This window comes from Esox lucius, chromosome 13 (genome assembly GCF_011004845.1).
Source record: "Esox lucius isolate fEsoLuc1 chromosome 13, fEsoLuc1.pri, whole genome shotgun sequence".
Lineage (NCBI taxonomy): Eukaryota > Metazoa > Chordata > Actinopteri > Esociformes > Esocidae > Esox > Esox lucius.
This window is the reverse complement of record NC_047581.1, coordinates 14,288,765-14,310,110: the sequence shown is the minus strand read 5'-3', so window position 1 is coordinate 14,310,110 and position 21,346 is coordinate 14,288,765. Positions and strand designations below refer to the sequence as shown.

The 21,346-nt window shown below is 42.6% G+C and overlaps 2 protein-coding genes across 2 annotated transcripts in view; both read left to right on the top strand.

The window, feature by feature from the left end:
* The first annotated feature begins 214 nt into the window (after nt 1-214).
* On the top strand, nt 215-10,544 carry rnf10 (ring finger protein 10). The gene is made up of 17 exons (XM_010876319.4): nt 215-765; nt 4,074-4,258; nt 4,503-4,708; nt 5,669-5,759; nt 5,901-6,085; nt 6,185-6,321; nt 6,436-6,590; nt 7,224-7,349; nt 7,562-7,808; nt 7,920-8,053; nt 8,179-8,296; nt 8,383-8,484; nt 8,572-8,709; nt 8,835-8,926; nt 9,087-9,144; nt 9,443-9,607; nt 9,714-10,544. The coding sequence occupies exons 1-17, from the start codon at nt 603-605 to the stop codon at nt 9,788-9,790; spliced, it is 2,379 nt and encodes a 792-aa protein (XP_010874621.2). The 5' UTR covers nt 215-602; the 3' UTR covers nt 9,791-10,544.
* Nucleotides 10,545-12,604: 2,060 nt separating this feature from the next.
* The window catches only part of si:ch73-138n13.1 (trichohyalin), a 33,333-nt gene continuing 24,591 nt past the window's right edge, over nt 12,605-21,346 (top strand). Inside the window, exons 1-3 of the mRNA XM_034296500.1 lie at nt 12,605-12,903; nt 18,361-18,458; nt 19,965-21,328. Of these exons, the coding sequence (XP_034152391.1) occupies nt 19,980-21,328 (1,349 nt within the window). The 5' untranslated portion in view covers nt 12,605-12,903; nt 18,361-18,458; nt 19,965-19,979. The remainder of the gene's footprint in view (nt 12,904-18,360; nt 18,459-19,964; nt 21,329-21,346) is intronic.

The following is a 21,346-nucleotide window of genomic DNA, read 5'->3' as shown; positions in this document are numbered from 1 at the left end:
CACAGCTGCTGAAAATTGCAACTGAGCCTGACCCTGAGGTTAAGTATCGAAATACCAGTTGCTGGAAAACATAAAAATTGGGTTCCTCTGGGTAAACCGCAGCCAAGTATCTAAGTACTTTCAAAAGCAAAACAAACAGCCCTAAATATATCGGGTTGTACTACATTACCCATAAATCCCTTCTTGTACCAAACCCCAACACGCAGATGTCTCATCCGGGTCTCTGTGGTTCCTGTTTGGCGACCCGTCGCCATTATTAGTAACTCGTCCTTACGATTATATATATTTTGGTGGAAAACTGTATAATTGTCCGTTTTCCAGCTTTTGGAGAACGGTCAACGCCTTTTTGGGGCCAAGTGTTTCACAGAACGCGAAAAAGCTAAACTTTTCGGGGTCTGGGCCCCGCTGTGTGAGCATTCGTTTTCTTTCTACACAGCTTTCATTTCTGAGACGCCTACATTGTGTCTCTATTTTTCTCGATTTGTTTTGTTGTCAAGATGTCGCCGTGATGGAGTCTCCGTGTTTGACAGAAATGAACGAGGGCCTTCGCTGCCTGACCCGCACTCGCAACAACCCGCTATCAGTTTATTTTGCCCCAGTTGATGCTAGAGAGCTCGAACGCTCTCTCCCCGGAGCTCGGCCATTCTTCACGCAGAAAGGAGACCGCCATGGAGAAAAATCCAAACAGCAATGCCAACAGCAATAAGGTTCCGCCCCGTTCGAGTTCTACAGGCCCAACAGCTGGGGAATCTAAACCGAAAACAGGTGATCTTTAATCAGTGTTTGTTTTTTTGTCATTCGCCTTACGTATTACCTAATATTTAGTTAATTACCCACCATGTTAGCCAGTTAAGCTTTGTTAAAATATGTACACTGAAAGCTTGCCAAGCACACTGCTGGGCCTAGCGGTAGGGCCTGGTAATCGCTGTTCGTTTAAGTTTGTTTACGTCTTGAGAGTTGCCAAGTAGATTACTTAAGTCATTCATTTTGACACATAGCTACAGGTCTTTCACATATAATTTAATTCCACTTTTATATTCAACATGTTACAGACTGCTAACTACAGGTAAACTCATCAGGTTTTCTAGAAGACCAGCCCCTGCTTATAAAATCACCCCAATTGTGAGTTAGTTCCTGCTGCTGACTCGTTGCTGTGCATGTTTAGCTGCATGTCAGGCGTTTACATGTCAATGAGATACGTCAGCGCACTTAGAACCGTTGTTCTGTCAAATTTAGAAACTTGAGATTTAGAAAGAAGTGTGCATTGTTCCTCCCCTGATCAAGAATATATACTTTTTATAATCATAGTACATCTATTGTAGGAGCAATTTAAATGATGTTCTGTCAAATTTTGAAACTTCAGGTTCTGAAAAAATAAGGGGGTGCATTGTTCCTTACCCTCCCCTGATTAAGGATATACAGCTCTGTAAAAAATTAAGTGACCACTTTCTTTAATCAGCATCTCTACATGTATGGCAGCCATTCCATTCCAGTGTCTGTTAAATTCCAACATAGGCACACCTCATTTTACTTAATGAGGTACTTCGGTACAAGGTGTTACGCTGCTATATTATTGTGCTGGGGGATATGAGGAATGCACTACTAACTTTTCTCAGTCTCCTCCAGTTTTAAATTTTAGGAGGAGCTGAGGTCCTGGTCCACACCGGCCCGTTGCTGTCCCTGTCCTTGTCCACCTGGTCATACTTCTGACCTAGTCTAAAATCAAATAGACTCTGGATTTAGCCCAGAGAAATGTATTTATTATTCCAATTGGACTCTTAATATCTCACCCTGCACAGCCAGAAGAGGACTGGTCACCCCTCTGAGCTTGGGTCCTCTCTAGGTTTCTTCTTAAAATTCGGCCTTCTTAGGGAGTTTTTCCTAGCCACTGAAATTCAACACTTCTGTTGTTAGCTCCTCTGGGTTTAAGGCCGGGTGTCTCTGTAAAGCAGTTTGTGACAACTGCTGTTGTAAAAAGGGCTTTATAAATAAATTTGATTGATAGGTGATTACCTGAACCAAATCTAATAACCAGGAAAAGTATAAAAAATACTGCTGTGGTCATCAATATCCTCTTGCAATAGGACCAACTGGATGGCAAAAACAGTGCATGTAGTACCTCAAAGGTAATTTGAATAAAAAAACTATTCAGCATGACAAGAGTTGAAAAGAAAAGCTTTGAGTGAGGAAAATAAGGGTTCGATTCTGGCTTTACTGGTACAGGGATACAGTGGGTATCAGGTGGCTTCAATCCTGTAAATTTCAAAGACGGTGGTTCATAAGATCAAGTTCAAACAAGAAACATTGGGGACAACAAAGCTACAGACTGGCAGAGGGTGAAAACGACAGAGATGACCGTCAACTCATTTGAATGCCACTCAACTGTAGGATGACATCAAATGACAAAAAGAATGGCAAACAACAGCTGGGGTGAAGTGCACGCGAGGACTGTTCGAAACAAGCTCCTAGGGGCACGGCTGAAGTTATGCAAAGCTAGAAAAAAAGCCCCTCATCAATGAGAAGCAAAGAAGAGCCAGGCTGAAGTTTGCAAAAGACCATAAGGATTGGACCATGGAGGAATGGAGTACGGTCATCTTCACTGACGTGTCAAATTTTCAGCTTTTCCCAACACCTGGTCGTCTAATGGTTAGAGGGAGACCTGGAGAGGCCTGCTTTATTTGAAGTGTGAAAACAATGCATATTTTTTTGGTTATTTTGACCTGTTGTTGTTTTCTACAAATACATACCCTAAATGTCAATATTTATTGTTGGAATTTGGGTGTAATGATGTCAGTAGTTTCTAGAATAAAACCAAAACGTTCATTTTACTCAAACGCATACCTATGAATAGTAAAATCAGAGAAACTGAGAATTTTGCAGTGGTCTCTTAAGTTTTTCCAGAGCTGTATATTTTTCATAGTAATTGTATACTCTTTGTAAGAGCTATTGAAACTTGAACTTTGAAGAAGATGGGTGCATTTGTATACAATTGTACGCTCAGCACCGGCCCTGAGATGGCTTCTTTTTCGGTGTGGGCTCCCATGCACAGCGGTTAGTTCTCCGTGGCTCGTTAAGGTAATGCTTGGTTAATATATGGGTAAATAAGAGCTGTGCAACAGCGTTTACACATTTGTAATCACAATGAGATCAACATTGGATTGATTGAATACTCTAAGGAGCTATTGATATTTGAAGAGCCAAGTGTCTGTCGAATGTCCAATCTAAAACTAACTTCACCGCTAAATTAAGACAACATTGTCTAAATAAAGCCAACCTCCCACTCTCCAGTAAATTATTTCACATTCAACTCACCAGGTATTTATACTAGCAGGATGTGAATGCTTTAAATGTTATTTACTAGTGTGGGGGTTACACTACCTTTTAACAGTAATGAGCAACGTATGTGTTAGCTATTTCATCTCTTACTGGAGATTACCTACATTTACTATTTTCTCTATTAGCAAAGTTTTGCTGGAATCTCTTGCCTGTTGGACAACCAAAGTTGAAATGGACATCTAAATGCATGTTCTGTTTTCTAAAAGAATATCTGATCTAATCAGTATAGCCATAGGAGTCATAAAAAAGGGAGCAGAACAGGCATGATCACTTTAAGATCTAAATTTGGCAGGAGTTCTCTCTCCCTTTACATGGGTATGAGACAAGTTGACTTGCTCTGGCTTGTGCTGATAAGTGCCCATGGCCCACCCTGTGCTGGTCATGTGCTTAATAAAGATCAGCTTGCAGTGTTTGCTCAACAACGTTTCCTTTGCCTGTTTTTTTTTATTTTTAAATGAGCAGTTTGAGGTACACTATGTATAGAAGGGGTATTCCTTTAAATAAGCTGTTTTCAAAAGGGGTTAATATAAACATTACTGTTTCTAAAGGAATAATGTATATTCTATGTGAAAGCAATATCAGATTGATTTACAAGCAGGTTCACGTTGATTTGTACTTTACACCAGAGGGCCTATAGGTCACTGTGTATGAGAACAGCAGATTATTGTGCCATGCATATAGAATGCCTGATGGTCCTAGTGGAATAACCTCAAAATGTTCCCTTATTGTCTCCCCAGATGGTAAGAATAATGGAGGCTCTAAGCGCTACAGCCGCAAGCGAGAGCCCTCCGTTCCCAAGAGTGACATTTTCCCTGGCCCTCGTCGCACCAATTCACAGAAAAGCAAGAATTTTGACAAGAGACCCCCCCAGAGAGGTGGAGCTCGGCAGTGTGATGCTACAGGTGGAGGAAGACGTGAAGAGGTGAGCGTTCACTAGACTTAGAAATGTTAAATTGTTGTTGTATGTCGTTGCATCAAAATACTTTAAAAAAATAGATCTTAGTTAAGCTCTTGTATATTCCTGCTTGGTGATAAAAATGGCGTCATTACATTGATAACAGTTGTCAAGGTAGAGTCAACCCACATTGGTCTTCTAACTGGAATATTATTATTCCAACCTCTGTTAGAGGACAGTTGAGTTCTAATTCTCTTCTCCTTTACCCCAGGTAGCAGAGTGCCGCCGGGCCGAGTTCAGCCCGGCTCAGTTTGCTGGACCCAAAAAGATCAGCCTGAACCACTTGCTCAACTTCACATTTGAGCCTCGTGGGGGTCATGTAGGTCTAGGAGGAGAAGGACACTCCTGCTGGGGCCGTCGCAACAAGTGGGGCCACAAACAGAAGCCCTTTAACAAGGAGCTTTTCCTGCAGGCCAAGTGAGTTCCCTCTCAATTCAATTTACTCTGATGTATAAAGACTGTCATGTCATAGCCCTCAGGCCAGTGGCAAACATTTCCATTTTGGTGCGGTTATGATAGCCACTCCGGATGAGTAGCTTTTATGTTTTTTTGTTTTTGTTTTTTACACTTAGTTATAAAACTTTTGGGGGGAGTACATAGATGTAAAGAGGGCATTGGAACTCAAGTCAATGGAAAATGTCATGGAAATGCATGGGGCAAAGATGTATTTAGGGCAATTGTATGTATCAAAGTGTGTTCAAAACATATGGTCCTTGCATGGATGTCAACAATATCTTCATCGTCACCCAATCCACAGCATTGCAGCTAAAAGCAATTTTTCCCTGCCACAATGGACTTGTGAATGCTAGCTACTGTATGCTACCACCTTATACAAACAATAGGTAGTATTTAGCAGTCATTGTCAATCTGCAAAGCACAACTTCCAAATGGTATGCAATGAAAACGGCTAACTATAATATTTAAATCACCTTGTCGGCCTGTTACGAAAACGAAATCATAACATTAGACAAATATCTAGTTTGTTAGATTAGATTCTAATGGCGACCTTGCTCCATGCGGTCTGCATTCCATCTATGGAATAGCACGTTGGCAGCCAGATAAAGGAATGTTGAAATGCTCAGTAGATGTGGTTCCTCGGTACCTGAGCGGAAGAGGGTACTAATATTTATTTTTCATTGGATTGGAAACATTTTGTCATTGACCATTTGCAAAGCTATTTACCTGATGTTGTTGTTCATTTGATAATACTGAGTAAATTATATACAGTTCAATGTTAAATCTGCAAACCATCACATTTTGTCCATTGAACTAGACAAAATTCATGTCTTCATTGACAAATATTTCAAATGTGGATTTCTGGCTCATATAATAACTATAGTCTATTTGGTATTTATACATTTTCTGAATTTGTCTTAGTTGCCAGTTTGTGGTGACTGACGACCAGGACTACAAGGCTCATTTCACTGACCCAGACACTCTGGTAAACTGGGACTGTGTGCAGCAAGTGGTAAGTATTGTAAATTGTCAGAAACCCTTAAAAGAATGTCCTGTATAAAACACGCCAGTCTTATTTTAAAACACTTGACTATCAACCTCACATTGAACTTTTAAACCAAATATACCCCACCCCCTCCCCCACCACCCCCAGCGGATCTACAGTCATGAGGTGCCCTCCTGCCCAATCTGCCTCTACCCTCCGGTAGCGGCCCATATCACCCGCTGTGGCCACATCTTCTGCTGGCCCTGCATGCTGCACTACCTGTCTCTCAGTGACAAGAGCTGGTCCAAGTGCCCCATCTGTTATGAGTCGGTGCACTCCGACGACCTCAAAAGGTTAGCGAGAGACGCTAACAGCCTCATTGGAAATGTGTTCTTTATACTGCTGCCGTTCAAGATGGTGAATTGCCCACTTCTCCCTTTGTGTGGCTGCAGTGTGGTTGCCATGGAGACCAGACAGTATGCAGTCGGTGACCTCATCACCATGCGCCTCATGCGGCGGGAGAAAGGGGCTCTGGTGGCCATGCCCAGCTCTCAGTGGGTGAAGGTGGAGGAGCCGGTTCGCTTCGGAGGTGACTGATGAGGAGCATAGCAATAGGTTAAGACGTTGGGACAAGTCCTTTCTGTGCATGTCTGGCGCGGTATGCTAAGGGAGTCATGGTGACATGGGTGTACCTCTGTTGTAGATGTGTGTCTGAGCCCATATTCCAAGCTGCTGCTGGCCTCTCAGGAGCAGGTGTTGGGTCTGGTGGCTGAGGAGAAGGCCGCACTGCAGGCTCAGCTAACCCAAGAAGAGGATTGCACAGCCTGCTTCATCCAGAGCGCACTGTGCAGACTGCAGGTAACACAGACTGCAATTTTTCTTCCCTACCAATTTTGTCCAATGTGCGGTGACGTCCTTGCCTCATCGTTATAATTCCGTAGTGGTTTCTAGAGTCAAGGATGGGAGAAGTGTCCTCTGTTAGGTTTCTGCTTCTTATAAAACTGTTTGCTCAACCAGGAGGTATTTGACGACATGCTGGAGGAGAGAGCGTACCCTGGCCAACGATCACAATTTGAACTTGCATGCTCCCTACCTACCGCAAACAGTCACCAGAGAGACTGTCATTCACCTGTCTAACCCAGGTCCTCACGAGGGTTTTGAGGACAGATGGTTTTGGTCAAAATTATGCGTGTTGTACAGACAGTCTCCAACAATGAATAATCTCTAACCAATGAGTGTCAAACCCAATGACACATTCTCAAAATGTTTCGCATTTAAATGTTTTGGCAATTTAGAAATCGTCTTTGCGATTCTTAAATCTAGACTCCTGGCAGAAAGAATATCTGTGAGGCGTTTGGTCGGAGCACGGAGTTTGGGTAGCCATGCATTTTCTACTGTGTTTGTGAAAGTGTCCTGATTATACCAATTTTCATCAGGCCAGTTACCTAGATGGCATAAACTTGACCCGTACGCTCTTCTGCTGTGGTCCAGGATCGAGAAGAGGCTCTGCTGAGGAACCAGAAGGCAAGTACTGAGGACAACCCGGAACTGTCAAGCCTCGCCCTGGCAGACCCCCCCTCCCCTGAAGAAGTGGTGACCACATTCAGCAGTACCCTGGTAAACTTTGGTATTTTTTACTCCCTCACCAAATGTAGCAGGCTTAACAAATGTCGGAGCAGTGAATACAGACATGGAAAGGTCTGCCTTCGCCTCTGCTTTCTGAAAGGTGCTCCAGGTACTTCTCAGCAGGGCCTAGCTAAACCCTTTACGTACCATCAAACTGGCCCGTTTCTGGCTTTTAAAGATTCTCCATGTTGTACTCTTTCTAGCCGGTGCTGCTGTACTCCTCTGCATTTGATGATGAGGTGGTAGAGGTTTCAAACCAAGACCCAGACGAGGACCACAAGACAGCAGAGTTCCCTGAAAGACTCCTGGAGAGGGTGCTGGAGGAGTTGCCTGATGTCTCTGTGGATGCCGTTCCGGAGCCCTGTCCTGCTGAACAGAACCCTCTCAGCCAGACAGAAAGTGTCCGCGCTCCAGCTTCAGAGCACGGACCCTACTACTACTTCTACCAAGGTAGGACACCCTTTATCAGAACGACTACTTTGGCGTGCCTCCACGCAACAGCTACGGTTATTCTGTTGTGATAAAAAGGCTGATGTCTTCGACTTAACCATGTCCCTCCAGCTGAGGACTGCCAGCAGATGTTTCTGCACCCGGTGAACGTACGCTGTCTGCTGCGTGAGTATGGCAGCCTGGAGGCCAGCCCCCACACCATTACTGCCACCGTGGTGGAAATTGAGGGACAAACCATCACTGAGGTAAATGATTTCAAACTCATCAAGTACATAAGTTTATTCATGGGAATATGTCAAGACGCCGTTGCTTTTTGGATCGTGTGTGGAAGATTTTCCTTGTAATGTTTTTATATATATTCTGTCTATAGGAAATTCGGCGTAGACACCGCTACCTGGCTCACCTGCCACTCACCTGTGAGTTCAGCATCTGTGAGCTGGCCCTGAAGCCCCCCACGCTCTCCAAAGAGACGCTGGACAGCTTTGCAGGTTAGATATCCTAATCGAAGTAACTCCTGTACATGGCTTGTTACAGTGACTTCTCCCCTAATCCTAATCTTTTCTCTGTCACTCAGATGACTTGGAGAAAAGAAAGCGTCTTAGGCAGAAGAAAGCGAGGGATGAGAAGCGCAGGGAGAGACGTATTGAGATGGAGGAGAACAAGAAGCAGGGAAGATGTGAGTACCCTTCCATTTAAAACCACCAAAATGTATAACCGGCTGAAGTCCCAGACGGAATGTTTTCATATCCCTGTACCCTCTCAGATCCAGAGGTGCATATTGGGTTGGAGAATCTGCAACAGTTCCCTGCGTTTTTCCCGCCGTCTCACCGTGGCAGTCCACCGGTGCACCCAGAATTCCTGTTGGCACCTCCGTCACCCCTCAGCTGCAGCCCTTCCTCCGGTGAGACCAGCTGGTTCAGATTTTGTTCTCGTTTATTTGGAAACATGAAGTGTCTCCATTTTTGTGCAGCCAGAAGATGAACTTTTTAAGCCTTTTTTTTCTCAAGTATTTTCTTCTTTCTGCAGACGGGATAATGTTCCCCAGTCTGAGTGGACACAGCCCTCCACCCAGTGTGGGTAGTGTGGAGGATGACTCCCACTGCATGTCCTTCGCTCAGGTCTGCAGGCCGCCCTCCTTCATTTCCCTACATGTTTCTTCTTACTGTTTTCATTAGACAGATTGGATGTATCACATCCCGTGGGCAGTCACAACATCGACAGGTTGGTAAGAACGGTTGCATAACTTGCTGTCTCATTCTTCCTTTTTTCCGTGTGTAGATGCTGAGAGATGGCAAAGCCAGGGCTGATGCAGGGCAAAGGATCTCCTCAAATAAAGGTAAAAACACCTTGTTTAAATATTTAATTTTTACTCTGTGCCTGTTAGTGTTTCTCCTTTTTTGCATTTCTGTTTATTTTAATTCAGCGATTGAAAGTTTATTTGGTTGTAAAAGGAAGATGATTGTATTCAATGTTTCTGTTAAAAGGAAGATCACTGTATCCATATGTTTAATGAAAACATCTCAGAAATGCAGCATTTCATGGTATATACTTCCTCAGGACACTGCATTTCTTTGGACCAGGGAGTAGCAATGTACTGTGCTTGAGCATGTTTCACCCCTATGCTGCTCCCTCAGACATGCTGTTGGCCCCTCCAGTGGCAGACAGTGATGGAGAGAGTGACGGGTCAGACCGAATCCCAGTGCCCAGCTTCCAGAACTCTTTCAGCCAGGCCTTTGAGGAGGCACTTCTGCAGCTGGACCACGGTCCCACTGCTCCACCACAGCCGGTGATCATCCCCGGTCAGTCTTTCATTGTTGTTGTCTCTGTTTTCCCTTGTATGTGAGTGTGGTGCCCTGTTCTTTGTAGTTGTACTACACAACATACTCATATCACTTTCTGTTCCAGAGGAAAAGGGGGGGAAAAAGAAGAAGAAACAGAAGCAGAAGCTCCTGTTCAGCACCTCCATGGTTCACACAAAGTAAATGACACTGAAGTTGAAACTTGTCCCTTTACCCTCCCAGGTTTTCATTTAATCCATCTCCTGCTGACACTTATTTTTCCATGCAGCTCAATTTTAGAATTATAAGCAGTGGAGGAAAGGTTTAGTATGTAGCTAAAGTAGTGTCCACCACAGTCCTGCTCACTCTCATCAGCGATCCATTATGCAATAGGTATTTTACACCTTTAATACTGGCACAAAGATTTGTTCCCAACTTCCTGACAGATTGGAAATTGTATGTAGAAGATGCAGTATGGAATATAAAACCATTTAAATTTGTAACAGAAACAACCTGGGTTTAGGCTGTTCAGATGAACATCATTAGGATCTAGTTGATAGGAATGGAATAGGTTTAAAGGGTGCATTCTTTTTGGAGTAGCAGTCAGCCAGCTGCAGGGACGTTGCCCTCTGAACACATTTTCAATCTCAACTCCAATACACTGTCAAGTTGGTCTTCAAACAAATGTCTGCTTAACTAGCAAAACATAAAATCCAATGGAGGTTTTATACTCTATTTGAGCTTAGTGCTGAGATGGCTTAAACATAACAAAACCTAGATAGACATTTTACCACTGATGTGATTTTCATCCTTCTGACTCTGATCTATGTTTAGAGTGACTGATTGAAGACTGTGCCAGAGATTCATCAGCTAACCTGGTTTTGCTGATACAGTCCTTTCATCTTGATTTGTGGAAACGAGGGTCTGCTTAAGTCATTGTCCATTCGCAGGCCATGCTACTGATGTTTTAATCTATGTTTGACATTTTCTGAAGAAGGACCTCTTGTTTTGTGAGAAGAAGGGCCTCTTGTTTTGTGAGATGGTATGTGTGTTTTGTTCTCACTGTGAGGTGCTGTCTTCTGGTTCTACTTGCGACAGCAGTTGCATCACATTGTAATGTCTAGTTGGTACAAAGCAGCCGCCAAGACTCAAGGTAGTTTGAATGTCTTGGGATCCTCTTTGTACTGTAGAAAACCTGGATTAAAACATTGTCTTTGTCTTTTAGCCCCACCTGCAACTGGACACTCATTGTAGTAGATCCATGTTTTAATAAATCAAGCATCAAGTTTGGTTAAAGAGTCTCTGGTGGTGTCTTCAATTAGTCACTGTGTGTAGGTTGATTGGAGTCGGAAGTGTGTCATCACACATCAACAGTACAATGTGTAGCTGAGAAGAACCCCTATGCATGAGATATTGTCATACCGATCTGAAGGACAATGCCAGGAATGCAGTGTAGTTAATTGAGATCTGTGTTTTAATCATATGGTGTAACTACTATTAAAGGATTAAATACCTTTTGTGTACACACAGACTGTATTTGAATTATTCAACCATGTATAGGAGTTTCTTCTCTTGGCTCTCTAAATTGTTTCCCTTCTACCACAGTTGGACCTTTCCCATCTTACTGTGTAAAATCAGTTTGCAGTATGATTTTTAATATTGGCACTTTACCCTCTGGTTTCAATTAAGTGTTCCAGAAATATTTAGTGTGAGATGCTTGAGATTAGCAGATGTTTGATTGCTTGCTATGTTGGAATGAGAAGCTGGGATGTAAAGACATTATAGGAGATGTTTTGTTTGAAGGTCATTCATTTGGGTCATTCATTTGACTATTTTGAAAGTTGATCGTGTACATGAAATAGGCCTACATAAAATGAACTGGCCTGACATGGGAATTAATAAAAGATTATGCACAATCAAACAAATTACCTGGTTATTTTGTTTTTTGGCCCACCATTGTGCTGTGGGTAATGGTTTGATTCTATAAATCTGTATCAGTTGAAACAGGGACGTCACTAGAAAATCATGGATTGGGGGCCAAGCCTTGTTTTGGGAGGTCTGGGCATACTCCCCAAAACATATTTTTAGAGTAACAATGGGTGTAAAATCTATCAAAATAAGGTTTGTCACAGTTGGTTAAAAGTATACGTGTCTCAGTTTGTGTTATGCACTGATCTAATATGATCTTAAATTCTATATAAAGAAAGAAAGTCCACTCTGTCTTCATCCATCCAACACCAACAAAAGTCACAAAAACGGCTGTACTATGTAGCCAAAATACTATAGTCTATAGTAAATGAATCTATATACATTATATTATGTTTCTGAACGAGATTTCTCTGAATAATTTCAAAAACAGATTTCGTAATTACCACATTCATCTCGGAATAAAGTCGTTAAAAATAATCCTAATTTAAAAAAATTACATTTAACAACCGGATCTCCCTTCCTGAACAGAATGTGCAATACCTTAACTTCAAACCCCAACAAACATGAATCTGTGAAACACATAGTTTTGCTTATGTGTCCCTGATGATTATTAGTGACATAAATGTTAACTAGCACGTCATTAATGGGAAATTAATATTTTCAGTAGTCGATTAGTGTGGTTGCTAAAATATATCACCTCCTATTATCTCCCCAAATATTGGCCAACTTACTGTTTTGTTGAATTACAATGTCATTTATTTGTTAATTATATTTAGGGGGGACTAAAGCCCTCCTAAAAAGGCTTAGCGACGTCCCTGAGTTGAAACAATGTTCCTAATCAGAAACAGAACTGAATTTACAACAGAATCACAACTTAATTACTAGCTGTCTAGTAATGAACTGTCCGCACGGTGGCACACCATACCATAACATTAGTAGTAATTCCGTAAGAAAACAAATGGCAATATCTAGTGAGCAAGGCGGCAACAGTGAAGCAAGCCACAACAAGGGGATTTGCTCTTCGCCGTCGAAAGCACCTCTTCCAATTGCGGACTGTTATTTTGAAGGCAAAACGCAAATTCTATTATTGTGGCAAATCGTTAACGTGGGTAGCTACACGCAGGTAGAATGTACTTGTGTGAGACTCAGGGGAGAAAGGTAAACTGATAAAGAACTTCGAGGAATGAAAGTAACTTGTTGACAAAGTTATTATACGGGATTAGCGAGTTAATGATCACAATTAACGATAGAAGCTCATGTCTCCGAACAACCCCGCTAGTACAACTGTATTAGCAACAGGTTTGCTTCTTTCTGGCACAGACCCTTTCCCACACCGCAGAGCGATTGACTGGGGTTTGGTTGAAGAAAATAATTAGGTCGCTTGAAAGGTGAGGATGAACACGACAGGTGGATGGATTTCTCCGTATAGTGCGTTGGCCAAGTTAGTTTAGCTTTTCCCGTATTAACGTTAGCTAACTAGGTAACGCTTAAATGCGAAGACGGGGTACAGTAATCTTTTCACGTCGTCAGGCAGCTTCTGATGCTAGCTAACGCGCTATAACGACGTTAATGTACTCACCTGGTGACCCGTCAGTTTATCCACAGTTTTTTATGCATTGACTCTAATACTAACGAGAGGGATACACTCGGTAAGTAGCTAAGCTTTACGCTTCTGGAAAGTACATATCAGATTGTCAGCCTAACTGTATAGCTTGCTGTACTAGACCCTTAAGTAGCTGGTACTGTAGTTTGCCAGTGTTTTTTTTATTGTTCTTTCTGATCCTCTGCTCTTGTCTTGGTTCCACATGTGCAACAATGCACTATTCTAATGTTTATCTAGTTTACTGATTGTTTCAGGTTCACTTGAGTCTTAGTCCTAGCTAGACTAGTCCGCTATTAGCTTTCTTGCAACCAGTTAACCTAATCGTTACTGACGAAAACGGCCACAAGACTCGTATTTAACTTAATATTTTAACTAACCAGTTTGCTTAGCCAAAGTATTCTCTGCTGTAACTTATATTACCCTGCGTTGTATTAGATGTATTTTGAATAATTTATTCCGTTTAGCAAGTGATACAAGCTGTTTAAAAACTCAAGCAAAGCTAAAAGTTGGTTAGCCGAAAACATTACATTTTCGTTGTGCGCTGTGGATAGTAAACAGCTAACTGTGTTTTGCTAATTTTGCAGTAGGAAAACTACCGCTAGCTACTGGTTCTAGCTTAGGTTACAGAACTTGTCAGTTGAAGTGACTAGCCGCGGAATTAACAGTATCATGAATCGTGGATTACGTTAATGTCCCTAGGTAAAAAGAATGGCACAACACCATGTGTATTACAGGTTAGATTTAGGCTAAGTGTTGATTGGTCTTTGTTCTCAACATGTTTTGGAAAGTATTTTTCCTTTGCTAAACTGGCTAAACCAGACTACCTTTCACTTAAGTGTTACCAACACACCCACACAAAGCCAAGGCACAACACAGGAAATTGTTTTATTTTACCCATTCCAAATACCCTTTTCTACATGGGGCTTCTAGTGTTATTGTGAAGCCCCATGTTGAATGATGAAAACGTTTGCTATTTTTTTATTTGACCAAAATATCAGACTGTGTTGAATTGCCAATCATTGAACAGAAATCAGCTCAGTTGGTCTAGAGTGCTGCCTAGCTGGAACCATCGGCTGGAGCCCTGAGCCACATCCACTGTGCTTCAACATCTTGCTGTTTGGGGTTTTAGGCTGGTATCTATATAATCATTGTAACAACCGCTGATGTAAAAAAAAAAAACTTAATAAAATAATGATTGATTTATTAAATCATGCTGTACCTGTGGCACTCCAGTGTCACAGTCTTCTTCCCCTGGAGTACAGTATATGTATCTGGACCAAATGAGTCGGTCCTTAGTTCTTCAGTAAAACAATTACTTGAAAGTCAAAGGTGTGGTTGTCCTTGCTTACCGACATGGTATAAGACATGGTGGTGTGCATGCACCACACACTTGACAGCATTTTTCTTCTGCTTCCCTTATGGTCTTACTTATCTCTCCCTTTGTTATCCACCATTACTTTTGTTTTCTGGTTCTTTGGTAGTCTTGTCACCTCCAAGTTATTTCATATGTGTGTGATGCACAAAAAACTGAAATGTCTTACATAGTTATTCAAACCCTTTATTCACTTAATTGTAGAAGAGATCAACGATTTGAGTTTTCTTGAATATACCTCTACCAGCTTTGCACACCTGGATTTGGTCAATTTCTTCCTTGCATGTCCTCTCAAGTGTTGTCCGATTGGATGGGGAGCAATTGTGAACAGCGATCTTCATGTGTCTCCACCGATGTTCAATGGGTTTCAAGTCTGTGCTTTGGTTGGGCAACTCAAGGGCTTTGACAGAGTTGTCCCAAAGCCATTCCAGTGTTGTCTTGGATGTGTTCTTTTAGTTGTTGTCATGCTCAAGGTCAATCTTCTCTCCAGTCTGAAGAAAAACTAATCCAGAGTGCAGAGGGCCTCAAAGACTTATCTGTAATTTGTTCCATCTATCCTTCCCTCAACCCTGACCAGTCTTCCAGTCTCTGCTGCTGTCAAGCGTCCCATAGCATGATGCTGCTACCACAATGCTTCACAGTACCGATGGTATTAACCAGGTGATTAGCAGTAACTTGTTTTCGCAAGATGTAGCGCTTGGCATTCATGTCTAATAGTTCGATTTTGGTCTCCTCAGATCATAGAATCCTTGTCCTCCTACTCTGAGTCCTTAGGGTATGGACTCAGGCATGTCATATGCCTTTTTCTCAGGACTGGTTTCCATCTAGGCTGTTTACCATAAGGTGTGATTGATGGAGTGCTGCAGAGATGGTTATCCTTCTGGCAGGGTTTCCTATCCTCGCACAGAAACGCTGAAGATCTGTTAGTGGCCATTTGGTTTTTGGTCACCTCCCGGACCAATGCCCTTCTTGCACGGTTGCTTTGTTTGGTCGGACAGACCAGTGTTTCCGAACTTCATCCGTTTCACAAAGGTGGAGCCCACTGTATTCCTGGGGATTTTCAGTGCTACAGTGCTTTTTCTAATCTTCACCCGCTCCAAGCCCTGACACATTAAGGTTTTTTAATTAAAGCCTGGAACATTATGTAAATTCATGGATAGGCTTCTTTACATAAGCCTGATCTATAGAATTGGGTTGCTAGTGTACTGTACTCTAGTACTGAGATCATAAAAATAAAATTATTGATGGACATAAATGGCAATACACCATGAACCTTTTGTATGGTTTATTTTGATGAATAAACATTAGGGTCCTACTGTACAAAAAAAATTAGACTGTTTGCTATCGTGGGTGGTTGTTCCTAGGATAATTGATGGCCACAACATTCATAGTGTTAGAATAATAATTAAGCAATAAGGAACAAGGTGTATGGCTAGTATACTACAGGTTACTGTTGTTCTTAGGCACAATGCACCACAGAGTGCCTGGAGAAGGTGCTCAGCTGTGATGTAATGGCAATGTACCAAAAACCGAGATGCCTTATTGCTTAATTATATACTTCTACTACAAATGAATTGTTCTTCAACAGAGTTAGAGAAGTAAAAAGGGATTTAATGTCAAGCCTGTGGTATATTGCCTCATTCCACGGTTATAAGCCAATCAACTTTCTAGATTTGAGGCACCCAGTTTATAATGGGTATGTTACAAGTACAGAACTCTGATTCTAATGAATAGTAAGGCACAGTTAAAGGGAATTACAGAATTCTTACTAATTTCTTTAAAACTGATCTCATTCAAAAGGCAATTACTTGGCCTATTTTGAAAATGCCTGTCCTTTTACAACCTACAGTTTTTGATCTCATCTTTTACTTAAAATCCACATATTTGAAATGAAACAGGCATACCTTTATGCCTTGTACCCAGTTATAAAAGAGTTCTTATCATAATGACCGAAAAGGTCAAATTATTAACATTTATTGGAGACTAAATTCAATATTTGAGCTGCCTGGGGGTTAGTCAGAATCTTCTGATTCCCTGTCCTTTCATACTACTATCGTGATGCATTGTGCTCAGATTTGAGTCCTGAATATCTGTTGTGCTGAATGGTTTCTTTTCCTGTCCCTGTTATGATGCTGGACCCTTCATCTATGCTGGATGTTTTACATTCCAGCTTTGCAAAGGCGTTTCCTGCCAACAACGGCTGCCACAAGTTAGCCGAGTACTGCTAGCACACACGTTCCTTTTAGAGTGCCTCTGCTGTTTGGGGGATGGCTTAAAAGGACAGTCTTAAATTAAGGTTAATATATGGTCAGTCCTCCCTTTTAGTTTACCAATAAAGGAATAAAATGGAAATTCTCACTTAGAAATGTTCTCAGGAGAGCATACCTATATCATGATGCATCCTCCCATCTGCTTGACAATAAAGAAGCAGTTACTCATTATATTATTTGTCATAAACCTAAGGCTATGCATGAAGGCCAAAAGGTGTATTCTTTTTAAGGCTGCGTCAGCTTATCGATAAAAAGAGTTGGCAACAAATATGGGACAGTAAGCTGAATGCGTATTCTGTATGTTTTTTCTTTTCACTGACTTTAGGTATTTATTGTGTAATTACAATTTGGTGATTTAAAACAGCAATACAGTTTGTCATCACAGCAATTAAACTGTGTTGATGTTTTAAATCACCAAAATGGCTTCATGGTGACCTCCCTCTGCAGTTCCTTTTCTGCCCTGCAGCTCAGTCTAGCAGGACAGCTGTATCTTTGAGCTGTCTGAGGGGTTTAATGCATAGATTACAGTATCAATTTGACCATACCTTAATGGTAGCTATCAATCCAATTATATCCTTTTCCCTGAGCCTAAATATTTGAGGAAAGAATGCAATCAGTAGAAAAGTCATTGGTTGGGGGAATTGTTCCTGTGGGGCAGGTAAAATGTTTAGAGAGCTACAGGTATTCACATTCATTTGTGCCAATAGATGGATGAGTAACTATCCTGTTTTGGAGATCCTCCTTAGGGAAGTCTAATGGCCATTAATTCTCCCTTTACCCAGTTCTACAGCATGGAAGCACGATAACCTGCCCAATGTTGACTAGGTACACATCGCCTGTGAACCGTTCATTTAAAACATGATTAATGACTTGCTTGGGTTTGTAACCTTACTTTTCTCCATCTATCAAATGCATTTGTAAATAATGTAAAGATATTTTGAATTAATGGTTCACCTCTACGTTTCTGTATCTATTCACATTTGGAAGCATCATAACCAGTAAACACTTTTGATTTGATGACCTGCTTTAGCCGGCTTATTTAGGCTTGATTAAAATGGTGGTGAATATAGATGCAATGAAATATGAATATAACATTTCTGTAGATCAATCACAAAAATCTTAATTAAATCCATATAAATCCCAATTTTTTAATATATTTTTTTGTTGAGAAAACCCCATTCAGGTGAGTGTCATAATGCCTAAAAACATGCTTAATGCATGCATTTGCTTTATTTCTCCTACTTTTCAATATTCAGAAGTCTGCATTTCACCTTCAGCATTGGGAACATTATATTGTTTACTTATTCTAAGGGTTAAGTTGTGATTCAGGAGCAAATATGCCTATAATGCTGAAATTCCCCCAGTGCCACTTGTGAAATGTTTTGTTGAACGTATATGTCCTTCATAATGCGTAAGGTGTTTCTGTGTCTTTGTTTGCATCATTGCAAACATGGTAAATTGATTTCTGGTAGGTTTGAGTGTGTAGTAATGATGTTGAGGTCTCTGCTACAATTTGCTGTTTACAGCCCCAGGGTCTCTTGTTACAGGAAAACAGAATTCCTAGCTTTTTTAATGACACCAAACTGTGCTCTCTCCTCAGGCTACTTGTACTCCGTACCCCAGTATGATATGAGATCACTGCATGGTTTCTACAGAAACCAGGGCTCCACTGTGGACGGTTGACAGGCAGCCAGTCTGGTGAGTGATGATGGAATTGACCGCAAAAGAAGCTGCAGTCATAGTAGAATGACATAATTACTATAACATCACAGGTTTTGATGTAAATAGACCTAAACTGGTAAGGGTTAAGTTAAGATTTAAAGTCAGATCACTGTCCAATGATCTTAATAGCCTGTTTTTAAGGCAAGCGTCACCTTTCTGGCTGATGGGCAAGTGTGACTAACCTGTCTTTTAAAATGAATCTAAAGAAAATATTGACTTAAAAAAAAGGCTTTTTCTAATGAGCAATTTGTGTGTATTTCATGAAACTTGTAGACCCCCCCCCCCCCCCACACACACACACACACACACCACAGAAAATCCCTAACAGAGTAGCATAACATGAGAACATGTGGAATACATTATCAGATCTGCTGGAACCTCTTAAAGGGCAGCAGTCTAACAAAATATCTGATTGGTGATGTTGTTTTTGTGGTTTTTCTTCTCCCTCTTCATGATGGGAACATCAGATTGGACTAGTTATTACATATTGTTTGTCTCTCAAATACAAACACTACATATAATTTGGAAACACAGTCCTCTGATAACTACATCATTCACAACAGGAGTTTAGCAAGTTTAAAAATGCTTTTAGTGGGGGATGAGGCAAGTAAACAAATGACTTGTATTATTGTTATTCTCCTAATGCTGCCATAGGCCAGACCTTCCCTGCTTTTCAACCCTGACCCAAAACACCACTGGGAGAATGACACTGGGAGAATGAGCCTTCTTGCGTCTGCCTCCGTTTCTGTCTGGTGCTCCTGTATAATCTTCAGATTACTGTTGATCCTGTAAACTGGCACCAGGCAGTCATTGTGCTGTTGGGATGGATACTGTCTCTGCTGTAGAAGTGGTCAGAGGTTAGTTAGCCTTGCTGCAGTTGCACTGAACCTTCCAGCCATAAGGGATCCGTCCCTCTGGCAGAGGACTGCCATACTGATTAATGGTCTCTGGTCAACAGCCCGTCTGCTTCTAGCGCAGCCAGCCACATCTGTGAATGTATGACACCTCCCAAGGCAAAGTCCTGAGTAGTGCCCAGATAAAGTACAGGCTTCCTTGACCCTGCCGACTGCAGCAGTCCTACCCACCTTGGCTGTTGGTTTGAGGTAGGCTTAATGGAATCTTAAGCAGCAGTGGTCAGTGTTTTGAACTCCTCTGCCATTTTATTTTGATCTCCCTCACTAAGGCAGTTGAACAAGTGCCTGGTAAAACTCTGGACAAAAACAATTAGAATAACGGTAAAGGGAAGGGAATGGGGACTGAAGTAACCGAGTAATTATGATCGTTGATTGTAACTGTAATATTATCACTCAAATTCGAACAATACCCAGGTTACTTGTTAATAATTCTACTTTTACTTTGTAGTACAGCCAGTGCATTGCATCAGAGGAAGGAGTGGCAGTGGGACTCACTGAACAGCGTCAGTCATATAAATGACTAGGTTTATGTTTTACTGCTGATAGTGATTTGTACCTTCCTCTCCAGGTGTTTTTCGCTGGGATGGCTGCACAAGTGGAGGTGCCTACTGGGGAGGTGGGAAGGACAGGGGTTGGGGGGCGTCTTCGCCTAAGCCCTCTGGCTGACTCCAGCAACAAGAACCTGACGGAGGGACTCTCCAACACCCAGGGCACCCTCATCATCACACCAGAGCCGAGTAAGCCGGCCCCTGCACCCAAACCCAGGCTCACCCCTAAACCTTTTACTGTGGAGAAAAACCCCACCATCCGGCCCATAGTTGCTCCTAAGCCTAATACCAAGCCCCAACCGGAGCCCACTCGCCGTACTTCTTTCAAACCCGACCCACCCAGTGCACCGAAACCTCATCAGCCCAATGTCTCCTGCAAACACAGACCAGTGCCGACCAACCCGTCACCTACCTACAGCAAAGCCTCTCCCAAGTTGAGCACAGGACAAACAGTCAAGCCGGTAGCCCAGCCCTTCAAACCTGCCCCTCCTCTAACCCTTGGGGACCCCAGCAAGCTCCCCGCCTCCCAACCGGTGGAACCTAAAAAGCAATCTGCAGCAGGCTTGTCTCAGTCACAAGGCCCAAAGAAACCCTCCCCCGCGGAATGGTCTGGAACCACCAAACAGGAGAAGGAATGGAAGAAAACCGCATCCACGGTCAGAGCTGGGGGAGCTTCCATGACCAGAGCCAAGTCCCTGGGCTACCTCAATCAGATTGGGCTAGAGGAGGAGAAGAACCTAGATGAAGACACCAAAGTCCAACTCCGACCCCAGTCTAAAGGCCCCAGGAACCGACCCGTTTCAGCCATCTTCCTACCATCTCCCACTCAGACCAATTTGCCCATCCCAGCGGCTCGTTGGGTAGCCAGACGGCCCCTTTCAGCCGACCTTACCGCCAAGTTTGAGTCGATAGGCCTGTCTTTCCACCGCGGCCGGTCTGCCAACACCGACAGCAAGGAGAACAGTCCGGAAGAGGGGGCGCCGTTACGAAGGAGAGACAGGGAGAAGGGTGGAGAGGGCTGCACTGTTACGCCACCACCCATGGACAGCGTGCCTTCAGCCCCAGCGCGGGGAGGTAAGAAGAAAACTGAGGAAGAGGAGGAGGAAGAGAACTGTGAGGGACGGGTTGGAGGCAGCATTAAGAGACGGATCAGTCTCTTGCTTGATTGGTCATCATCTTCTCCTGTAGTTCCTCCTCGTGTTGCAGCCCAGGGGATAGAGCCTCGCTCTCCAACCCAGCCAGTTCCAGAGGCAAATGTGCAGCAGGGTGGTGTTAAACAGCGGATCAGGAAGCTAACTGAAGATACTGTTACACCACCAGCTCAGACACCAACTGTTAAACCGCCATTCAAGCCGCGTCCTCTGCCCCCTGACTTGACCAAAAGGTAGGCGTTACATACCAC